This window comes from Gadus chalcogrammus, chromosome 5, assembly GCF_026213295.1.
Source record: "Gadus chalcogrammus isolate NIFS_2021 chromosome 5, NIFS_Gcha_1.0, whole genome shotgun sequence".
Taxonomy (NCBI): domain Eukaryota; kingdom Metazoa; phylum Chordata; class Actinopteri; order Gadiformes; family Gadidae; genus Gadus; species Gadus chalcogrammus.
Window position 1 is genome coordinate 7,929,922 of NC_079416.1, and position 11,818 is coordinate 7,941,739.

The following is an 11,818-nucleotide window of genomic DNA, read 5'->3' on the forward strand; positions in this document are numbered from 1 at the left end:
ACCCTACGCCTAGGTATTGGTTCCGCTACAAAATAAAGTAAATCGCATTAAATGTAGTGAACATCAAATCATCGTGAATATTATTTTAGATTTATATGCATATCATTAAATTTAAAGCGTATATATATATATATGTATATGATTTCTCAATTCAAAATTGGTAATTTTGTGATTTAGGACCCGGACACTTTTATGAGAGAACCAAATAAACATGGCGGACTCCTCTCAGTCAGAAGTGCATGAAAATATTGCAGTACAAGAAACCCACTCTGCCATGGAAACTAACGAGGCCATGAATACTGATAATTGTGTCGTAAAGAAATTAAATCTTAATCAAGAAGAAAAAGAAGTTGATGACACTTTTAAGATACCAGCTCTTTTTGCAGCACCGTCCCTCGCCATCAAGCGCGGTGTTACTCCTTCCAAGCCAGTACTCGAACCTCTGGTCGCAGAAGCGCGACCAGAGAAGGATAAACGCAAAGTTGAAGACGAAATTCCTCGGGGTCCAAGTTCGAGTTCTATAAACGAAAGCACGTCTCCAAATACAGATCAAGAAGATGGAGATATGGCATCCGTCCAGGAAAAGGTGGTCGCACCTCTGAAAACCAAGGAAGCGGGACCAAGGATATATCCAGTCAACGGTCCACCTGCTGCTAAATTCAAGCCTCACCCCCCGATCCCATACACAGAGCCATTGTGGGGAGGGATTGCGTCAGAGATTCCGTATGAACTCGAAATCTTGAAGAACGGTGCTATTTTGGACACATTACCTCTCACACACAGCAGTTACTTCGTAGTCGGTCGTCTACCCGTGTGTGACGTCTCGTTGGAGCATCCCTCCATCTCCAGGTATCACGCGGTCTTGCAGTTCCGGAGCCAGTCTGGAGAAGAAGGCATTGAGGGCGAGGAGAGAGGATTCTACATCCATGACCTAGGAAGCACACACGGCACCGTTGTGAACAAAATCAAAATTCCTCCAAAGACATACGTCAGATTGCATGTAGGCCATGTGCTAAAGTTTGGCGGGAGCACCAGACTCTTTATTCTGCAGGTAAAGAATTGATCTCTAAGTAATACATTGCTGCAGTGTGCTTCTACGAGATAAACATTTGCATCTTAATAACCATTCCACAGGGTCCGGAGTTCGACGAGGAGGAGGAGTCGAAGCATACGGTGACAGAGTTGAAGGAGCGGTCCCGCAAGCAGAGAGCAGAGCTCGAGAAGAGGATGATGGGAGAAGGCTCTGATGAGGAGGAGGATGAGGATAAGGACGTCAAGGAGGGAGAGATGGAGGGGGAAGGAGCAGGCAACAAGAACCTGGGGAAAGGAAAGAAAGGAGATTCAGGCTGCTCCTGGGGAATGGGTAAGCTTGGAATGCATAATGAATGAGCTACACCTGTGTCAAGTAGCCCTGCGTTGGCTCGTCTACCTATAATGTTCATTGCCCTCACTAGCTGGCCTTTAGAACCGAGATGGCCGCAGGTTAAATAAAGCTTATTCAAGAATGACGCTACTAGTTAATACCATCTATCTTTTTTCTTTTTCTTTGTATACATTCTAGATTGTATACACATACTGGAAGAAATATCGTTTGTCAAATTGCTTGTATTAAGCCTCCCGCCAACAGACAAACAAACCTTTGCATTGACTCTCTCTGTCTGTGCTGCAGCTGAGGAGGCTGCTCCCGAGGAGGACGAGGATGAGGAGAACCCGTTTGCCACAGAGTTCCAGGAGGACCAGGAGGCAGCCTACCTGAAGGACCCTAAGAAAGCTCTGCAGGGCTTCTATGACAGAGAAGGTGAGATCAAAAGACCAGGGCCGTGTTCCAATACCCGTACTGTCCGTACTGCGTACTATTCCAATTCAGATCCGGCGAAAAGAAGTATACTTCAAGGACCCGGATGCCGTACTCAAAACGGGCTAATCGTGAAGTGTGGATCGAAGGACACTCCCCGTACTCAACAGCAGCCATCTTAGCTACGTAGCGGAGGCGGAGCCAGGCTGAGCCAAAGTCGGCGCATTTTCCACATAGCCTCCATTAATAGAGTTATTTTGTAGTTTTTATAGTTTTTATAGCTTTTTATAGCTGCTAGGCGTAAAGAGTTCACCGTTCAAAGCGGGATGTTTATTGCGGGGGAGGAGCCGCGGCGGCAGTCGTGATCGTAATTTCCGGTAAGTGCACCACGGAGTACTCGATTTGGAACGGCACTCACATCTGAAAAATTACCGTACTCAAGTGAGTACGGATAGTGCAGATAGTGTACTTCCTTTAAGTATACTCATGGAAGTACGGGTATTGGAACACGGCACAGGGCTCTCGTGTCTGGGACCTCCCCAAAGGGGCATGGTTCTGAGGGGGGGGGATTCGTTTGAAGTGTTCCTTCACACTCCCAGAGACATGGGATTGACTCCTTTCTTGGACGGAACTGCATGTTTAACGGTTGTAAAGCCTTAGATTAGAAATGTACAAAGAGTGTGTGTGTGTGTGTTCCTTCAATGCAATGACCTGACACAAAACGGCAACTATGAGTTATTTTGAGCCATGAAAAAAAGGTTTGTTTTTTTCATGGTTTGTTCTGAGGCTTGAAAAAATGCAGTTGTCTGATGTGTACATTAACAACATGTACAAACCCATTAATGGATCATTATTATAACTATGATGTCACCCTTCAAACCTTCTAAATGGACGACTATATGTCACTCTTCCGCCTAGGAGAGGAGCTGGAGTTTGAATACGAGGACCAAAACCACGGCGCGTGGCTCTGTAGGATAAGGTAAGGACGGAAGAGAAATACATTTGTACTGTGGTGGTAAACTCAGTGTTAACATCAAAGGTCTGGGCCACTAGTGTGTCGGTGTACCTTCATCCAGCAGCTCATGTCCGTACTGTGTACCCTCCAGGCTGCCAGTGGACGATGCTTCAGGCAAGCAGCTGGTTGCCGAGGTGACCCACACTGGGAAGAAGAAAGACGCAGCCATCCAGTGCTGCCTGGAGTCCTGTCGCATCTTGGAGGCCAGGGGCGTGCTGCGCCAGGAAGCCGGTGAGGCGTCCAATCGGATTTGGCTCCTCGAAACAACCTTTTTGAGGAGCCAATAGTTGTCAAGCCAAAGCCAAGCGCTTTGTTTTTAAACACACAGGGACTTAAAGGAGTGTGTGCTGATATGTCTGCGCGGATCGTGCGAAAGGAAAAACGGAACGACCAAGAAAAGACAAATAACTGAGAAATATCAAGGGAAAAAATGACCTTCAAAACTTTAAAGACCAAAAACACCTAGACAAGTAAAAATAAGGATAAGCAAAGGTTAGACTTCGACTTTTCAGTTTTGAACTGAATTCATCTTTCCTCTCATTGGCCTCCCCTCCCCTGCCCACTGCCCCCCCCCCCCACCGCACTGGAACACGCAGTGTCCCGCAAGCGTAGGAAGAAGAACTGGGAGGACGAGGACTACTACGGCAGCGACGACGACACCTTCCTGGACCGCACGGGCGCCGTGGAGAAGAAGAGGAAGGACCGCATGAAGAAGGCCGGCAAGATCGCAGAGCGGCCGGAGACGTACGACTCGCTGGTACGAACCGCACACCCCTCGCTGTTTACGCTTTTTTATAAAGAGCGATATTTAAAGAGCATTTTTCTAAGGAAATTAGCCCCCCAAATCAAAAACCATAGTGCATGCATTCTCCTTTTAGATATACGGATACTTTTGTATCTTTGTTGTTTCTCGGTTATAGCCGTAGGAAAGTAGAACCTGAAGACATTCCTCAGGGTCAGTCGGGGTTTACACACGCATTACAGTGAATCAACGGCTTCAGCTTTCACCTCCATTTGTCCTGAGTGTGTTTGTTTCTGTTAAGGTTGCCAAACTGGCAGGTGTGGAGAAAGAGCTGAGCGAGAGCCTGAAAAAGCTCAACGCCGGGGGCAAAGGTAAGTGTGTGTGTGTGTGTGTGTGTGTGTGTGTTGGGCACGAATGGGTCCATAGGGTGTGCTTTGGGTTCCTTGCCTCTTAGCCAAGCCCTCTATAAAAGTTTTTGTGTGCTCTGTATAGAGTATGATATAGTTGTTATTCGGTTGCTATGAAAACGGACAGAGCCGTATATGCTATTTATTTATTGTTATTTCCCAGTGTAATTGAATGCAGACTAAATCATAAATGCTGCTTTTTATTGTGAAATAAAAAATATTGTGAAACAACAAACATTTTATGGCAGTAACAAAATATGTTATTGTACACCAAATAGATTACTGAAAGTTCAAACCAAGATGGATAATATAGGCCTATTTAATTGTAAATATATTTTAATCTTTAAAAAAGATTCTAATAAAAAGTAATGTCCTACTTAAGTTCCCTTGAGGCAAATTGCGCATTCCATTTGCAGCTTTAATAGAGCAACTTGTGTATAACAGGTGGATTGTTGGAGTACCAGGCAGAACACCACTGTTAAAAACCCAGTTCAACCATTCATTTGAATGGGGGTAATGCGAACTTTCGGAGAAACGCATCCTAACGTCACTGCGCTGATCAATCCCATAAGCCAGCGATCCGACCGGAACACGCCCACTGGGAGAAGAACCATGTTTACCGAATGTCACGTCCGCATTGTGACATTCGCTGTTTACCGTGCAGCTGGGAAGTTGGAAGTACGACAGGTCGCACTCGCAGCCATGTGGTTCTTTCCAGAGCTGCCACGAGGAAGTACGAAGACGTGAATCGCCGTGCAGTCGATTGGCGTTGTATTACAACATGGCGTCGCACAAATGGGCCATGAAGTGACACTCGCACCCAAACCATTGCAGCAGTCTGCGTCTGAATGGGTCTGAATCCACCCTCATAACCCCTACATAATACTCAATGTAGTACACATAGTTTAGTGCTCCTCCTAGTGGTCGTCATTGTATCTCTCCGTTACCTCAACCTCCCCCTCACTCTTTCCACAGACACCTCGGGCTCCTCCAGCGAGGACCCCCTGGACGCCTTCATGAGCGCCGTGCGCAGCGAGGCGGCCATGGACGCGGTGGAGCGCCGGAAGCTCCACGTGCACGTGGCCGACATGCGCAAGGAGGTGCAGAGGCTCCAGAAGCTGGTGGAGCTCACCAGGCCGGCCCAGCTGCCCTCCCTGCAGCCCAGGTGAGGGCCCCCCGGGGCCTGGCTCCCAGCACCCACAGGTTCTGGGGTCCAACCCCCATCCCTGCAGTCTGTGCCAGTTAGCATTCCTGAGTTTAATGTTTTATTAATAACCCCTACTTGGTTAATAATAGCATGTAGCAATGTCGATAAGACGTTTTTTTGTTCTGAAAAGTCATTTTTATAAAGGGATTTTGGGGTTTGTGTGCATGCGCTAAAGACAGTTGGGATGAAGGGAAACATTTTTGAGAAAATTGATTTGCGGTGACATCACAATGAATACACATATTTTAAACATTCTCCCGCTTAAAGGTTGGTATGGAATTCGCTTTTTTGGCCATTTTTGCAAAATTACTTGAAATCCTTATCATAACCCACTTACAGCCACTGAGTTAGAAGTACTGACAGGAAAATTAAATAAGTCAATCATCTGTGGAACGGGCAGGGCTCGAAAAATATGGAGTTAGATTCATGCCAAAACCCCTCACACACGCAAAACGTGTTTTGCTCACGCAAAACGTGTTTTGCTCACGCAAAACGTGTTTTGCTCACGCATAACGATTCACACGCACACAAAACGTGTTTTACTCACGCAAAATGATTCACACACACGCTCAGTGTGGTTTGCAAATGCAAAACATCATTCACAAACTAAAGCATTTTGCTTCAGAAACAAATACAGTATGTTTTACACAAAGTACAAAAAAAAATCCTTCAAGTACACAAAACAATTCTACAAGTACGGAACACGAAAGCTGCGCGTGGATCGGAATGCATTTGCGCACGGATCGGATTGCATTTGTGTGAGGAACAGCAAGGCGGAAAATTAGTGCCAAAAGTCACGTGACAAATAAATGTCCTGTTATTCACACTACACAACAGCAGGTGGCGGTGTTGAGTCAGTTTAAGGCCGCCAGGACGATCTTTTTTCTCCCCAAAATCTTTATTTGATTCCAAAACAGAGTGGCGACACTTCCATTGGACTCACCTGTTGGCCGCTCATTTTGTTCAATTTAATCTCCCAAACTAGCTTTTCTCCGTGTCGTACGATTCCGTGACAAAGGGGCGGCAAGTCGCATAGTATGGAGTTGAATCCACACACGTTTGGCCGGCATCAAATAAAGATTTTGGGGAGAAAAAAGATCGTCCTGGCGTCCTTAAACTGACTCAACACCGCCACCTGCTGTTGTGTAGTGTGAATAACAGGACATTTATTTGTCACGTGACTTTTGGCACTAATTTTCCGCCTTGCTGTTCCTCACACAAATGCAATCCGATCCGTGCGCAAATGCAATCCGATCCGTGCGCAAATGCATTCCGATCCACGCGCAGCTTTCGTGTTCCGTGCTTGTAGAATTGTTTTGTGTACTTGAAGGATTTTTTTTTGTACTTTGTGTAAAACATACTGTATTTGTTTCTGAAGCAAAATGCTTTAGTTTGTGAATGATGTTTTGCATTTGCAAACCACACTGAGCGTGTGTGTGAATCATTTTGCGTGAGTAAAACACGTTTTGTGTGCGTGTGAATCGTTATGCGTGAGCAAAAATCGTTTTGCGTGAGCAAAACACGTTTTACGTGTGTGAGGGGTTTTGGCATGAATCTAACTCCATAGAAAAACTCCAGCCAATGATTTCCAGAGCCACCGAGTTGCATTGGACAGTAAGTACGTCAATCAAACGGTCGTACTGCACTCCCCGTGCCCCGCCCCTTCGTGCAGTACTCGTGACCCAGAGCTCGTGACCCAGAGCAAGCTCCTGTTTGTTGTTATCTTGCGGTAGCTACTGGAACTAGTTAATCCACATTTGGACCTAGCAGTAGAAGACAATTCTATTCGCCATGTTATTTAACAAAAACCTACGCTAGCCTGGCTCGCTCTCGCGCATCTGTGTTCGCGCTCGTGCATGATTGAGCGTCCAGGTATTTGGAATGGGTGGAGTCAGAGTCAGCGTTGAAGGAGAGGGGGTAGGACCATTTGAGTTGTGTATTTTCAAAATCTGCTGGCGTTTCGCAAATCCCATACCCAACCTTTAAGCGTCATTCAAGAATATTTCACCGCTTTTTAGCATTGTAAATATCAATTCCAAGCGTAATTTAAAGGTCCCATGACATGCCACCCGGTGTGGTGTGATTAGCAGTTACAAGCCGTTTTGGAAATCTGCCCCTTATGACATCACTGGTGGGCGTGTCCACCTAGATGTTTACCTTAGCTGAAGCTTAATGAACCAAATGTCACCGTGATGTGTGCATGGCGGATGGCAGTTCCTCAGATCCACTGAAGGCAAAGAAGGCCTTACCATTGTTTGGGGCCATGAAGGGAGGCACCAAATACAAACTGAAGACCGGTACTATCGGGGTAGGTACAAACGTTTTAGTCCAGTCTCTTATGATTGTCATAATTCAATTAGTAGCGTGACCAGTAAATGTGTAGTTGTTGTCCTCTGATCATTGACCTCACCTTCCCTCAACTGCCTTTCATTTTCATTACTAAAGCACATCCCTTTTCTCTTTCTCTCTTCTTTCTCTCTCTGTCTCTGTCTCTTTCTCTGTCTCTCTCTCTCTGTCTCTCTCTCTGTCTCTGTCTCTGTCTCTGTCTCTCTCGATTCTCGCTCTCGCTCTCTGTCTCTGTCTCTGTCTCTGTCTCTGTCTCTGTCTCTGTCTCTCCTTCTCTGTCTCTGTCTCTCTCTCTCTCTCTCTTGTAGAAGCTGCCCCCTAAACGCGCCAACCTTCCAGCGGAGCTCTTCAACATGAAAGGCGGAGGGGTGGAGGAGGAAGAGGATGAAGATGACGAGGAAGAAGAGCGAGCTGTGAAACTTCAGGAGAAGATGGACAGCAGTAAAGACGGCGACGGGGGCTCTCCGGCCCCCGCGGAGCCCCAGGCCGGGTCCCCCGCGCGGGCCGTGGAGGACGAGCAGCCCGCCTCCTCCCTGACCAGCGACGGTGAGAGGGGATGGAGAAGGCGCCGTGCCGAACGCCGTCAGGGCTCCCACGGTGCACCTCTTTGATTCGGAGGATTACCATGGGGTAGTTTAGTGTGTGCTGGAGAGGGTCCATGTGATGCTGTACGGTTTAATTACAGGCTCTTCTTGAAGGCTGCTCTATTTCAACTTTACCTTTTGAATTGAAATGGTTAATAACTCGTAAACCCCTCCTTTCTTTATTTATTACTGCCACTGGGTGGCAGTAGTTATGAAGCACACGGGCATCTTGCTTGAGATGCATGACCTTCCTCAAACTGAATGACTAAACAAATGATCCATTGGCAAAAAAGGTCCACTTCATTTCCTGTTTCAAAAAATGTATCTGTTTAGCCAAACGACAAACAAATCCATTATTTCTTGATAGTAAGGTTAAAATATATTTACACCAATCCTTGGGAATTTTTCATGTCTTTCTTCATTCAATGTCTTTTCATGTTTTTATTATTTTCTATCAGAGCACCGAGACGAGCCGAGGGCAGAGGAGAAGCAGCGACCTTCCATCAGCCCCAAGATGGCTCCCTCTTCAAGTCCTGGTGGGCATTTCTTTTTCGATGAACTCATTCAATCATTTTATGTCATTATCTGCAGCTTAGCAATATTGGCCCTCGTGCAACTGCTTCCGTCCGTCTCTCACGGCCTATTGCTGTCTCTGTCTCCCTCTCTATCTCTCTGTCTGTCTCTCCCTCTCCGTCCGTCTCTCTCGGCCTATTGCTGTCTCTCTCGCTCTGTTTCTGTCTCTGTCTCTGTCTCTCTGTTCCTCTGTCTGTCTATCTGTCTCTCTGTTTCTCTGTCTGTCTCTCTGCCTCTCTGTTCCTCTGTCTGTCTCTCCCTCCCTCTCTGGGTCTCTGTCTCTCCCTCCCTCGGTCTGTCTCTCTGCCTGTCTGGTCCTCCCTCTGTCTGTCTCGGTGCCTGTCTCTCGGTCTGTCTCTGTGCCTGTCTGGCCCTCCCTCTCTGTGTCTGTCTCTCTGTGCCTGTCTGGCCCTCCCTCTGTCTGTCTCTCTGTCTCTCCCTCCCTCCCTCGTCTCTGTCTCTGTGCCTGTCTCTCCCTCCCTCTGTCTGTCTCTCTGTCTCTGTGCCTGTCTCTCCCTCCCTCTGTCTGTCTCTCCCTCCCTCTGTATGTCTCTCTGTCTCTGTGCCTGTCTCTCTCTCTCTCCCTCTCTCTGTCTCTGTGCCTGTCTCTCCCTCACTCTGTCTGTCTCTCTGTCTCTGTGCCTGTCTCTCTCTCTCTCCCTCCCTCTGTCTGTCTCTGTGCCTGTCTGGCCCCAGCCCCGGGAGAAGGAGGAGAGACAGCGGTGCAGCCCAGTCCAAAGAGGAGTGGCAGAAAGAAAGCGCTGGGACCCAGCAGGGTGAGCCCTCCTTGCCAGGCCTTGTCTGTTTGAATTCATGTCACGCACCCAGACGCCCCCGCCACCCCTGTCTGTGCTGCGGTCAGCCGGCCAACGCACAAGTCAACCAACCTTTAACTCCACTCGATGGATGCATGGATGAATATTTTACTGTCTGCAAACTCGTCGACTTATTTTCAGCTTCACAGAACACATGAAACAAAACGAATCAAAAAGGATCGGTGAAGCCAGTGCCGTAAACACTAACATTAATAAGGGGTGATTTTTGGTATGTAAACTCCAGCCGTTTTGTAATTCTTCTAAAACTTTTCTTCCGCAGCCCCCGGTGACTGGACCGTACCCTGAGGACGACCCAGATTATTGTGTCTGGCTGCCTCCCACAGGTAGGAACAGGGTTTCGTTGACCGCTTCACACCCCAAACCCGGGAAACATCTCCTGACAGCATGTTTGTCCTACTCCTTTCCGTTGGTCGGAGTAGCGTTCGGAGTAGCGTTCGGAGTAGCGTTCGGAGTAGCGTTCGGAGTAGCGGTCAGAATCACACGCATGTTTGTAATCGCCAATGAATAAGTTTTAACGACAACGATGAATTGCCTTGGGAGAAATGCAGGTCCCCGTGCACTCGGGGCCGGGGAGAGAGAGAACCCCGTGTGGCCAACCTCTGCCATCCTAAAGGGTGGAATGCTGCCGGCCACACCTGTTGTCTCATCTTCCATGAATTCAGTGACGCATTCAAGGAAGTTAAAGGGTAACACGGCTCCTCTTGTCTCCGCAGGCCAGAGTGGAGATGGCCGCACCCACCTGAACGAGAAATTTGGCTACTAGAGGGAGACCCTTGCGACTAAGGCACTTTCTTTCCTCCATTCATATTTTCCACCGTGAACCCAGAGCGAGAGAATCGTCAGCACTTAGGGAACGCCCGTGGGGTCCACCTCTCGGCCCCCCCCGGGGCGGAGAGAAGGGCCTCTTCGAGATGAGCTTACACCTCATTAACGGACTCCACGCAACATGTCACCGATTCGCAACCTTATTTAAATGATATATGGCGATAAACGATTGGGCCTGCGATCTATGGACCCTTTCTCGACCTCGGTCAAAGCGGGTCGGAAGTCCAGAAATACTTCAGTGGATGTTTTGTGCCTGCACATAGGACATTGGAAATGGTGTAAAGCGCTAACCCTTTAAGGGGCCTGTGAGGAACGAGGAAGCGGCGATCTGGCGTGTTCCACATCATCTGTCATCCCACCCAGGAGCAGGTCATTCAAACTACTTTAACCCCCCCCCCCCCCCCCCCAACTGTTTTGTAACAGTCAAATAACCCCTGGCCACTCTTGATGTATATCACTACCGCTTGGTGTGGTTAGGCAAACATGCTCCCCCCATACTGTATAGTGCCCTATAGAGTGCAAACGGAGGGCCATAAAGAACCTTCCTCTATCTATATGCGTACGGCGCTCGTTTGCCATGATCTATATAACCACACTAGCCTGTTGTATGTCATCCAAGAAGCAGGCAGTCCCATCGTACCGACTGATCTCTGTTCAGATTAAAGAGGCTCTCTGCCGCACCCATTTCAGCTTAATCCACCTGACATCCAATCTGGACCCACACCCCTACTTGGCTGCTCTAGAGGTTTTGGCATGACCTTTTTTTTTTTTTAAAGGCGAGTGCATCAAAGAGAGACAGAAGGGGGGGTGCGGTGGTAGATAAAGTGAGCATTGAAGCAGCTTTTCTGACCATCTGGACACTTGGATAGCTTACTAGATGAAACGCAAGATGATAATGAGTCAAGCTAAGTGTAGTTTATTCTATGCGTGTGTGTATGAGTGTATACACACACACACACACACACACACACACACACACACACACACACACACACACACACACACACACACACACACAGCCCATCTCTGTACGGAGTACTTCTTTTGACAGGATTGTCTGTAACTGTGACTCAACCTTGTGTGTGTTTTGTGTGCGTGGTATGCTGTCTTAAGGCCAAATCTATACACACAACCATTCTCTTTCCACAGCTTTCTTTTGTTGTATTTTATCCAACCACGTCGCAGCCTGCCTCTGAATTTAAACCATTGTGAAACCATGAAAATAGCTTTTGTATTTTGTAACCTGTTTAATAAATGTCTGTGTAATTATGTGTTGAACCAGGTTTCTTGATTTTGTTTGTGAGGTTCATTTTCAGTGCTTCCTGTTGACGCCTGTTTTCAATTGAGTTGGAACCTCTGCTTTGCATCAGTGTCTTTTTATTTTATTCTTTCTGCTTGCCTCTCAGACATACTCTGGGATTTGTGTAAACATATTTGACCTCCTCTGACCTCCTCTACCTCCTCCTTCACTTTCAGTCCCTCTCCTTG

At 47.5% G+C, this 11,818-nt stretch overlaps 1 protein-coding gene across 1 annotated transcript; it reads left to right on the forward strand.

Moving 5' to 3' along the window:
- The first annotated feature begins 210 nt into the window (after positions 1-210).
- On the forward strand, positions 211-11,695 carry slc4a1ap (solute carrier family 4 member 1 adaptor protein). The gene is made up of 14 exons (XM_056590289.1): positions 211-1,051; positions 1,135-1,363; positions 1,670-1,798; positions 2,714-2,774; positions 2,902-3,041; positions 3,407-3,567; positions 3,854-3,923; positions 4,935-5,124; positions 7,381-7,474; positions 7,821-8,058; positions 8,555-8,632; positions 9,366-9,445; positions 9,765-9,828; positions 10,219-11,695. The coding sequence occupies exons 1-14, from the start codon at positions 212-214 to the stop codon at positions 10,266-10,268; spliced, it is 2,424 nt and encodes an 807-aa protein (XP_056446264.1). The 5' UTR covers position 211; the 3' UTR covers positions 10,269-11,695.
- Positions 11,696-11,818: the final 123 nt, after the last annotated feature.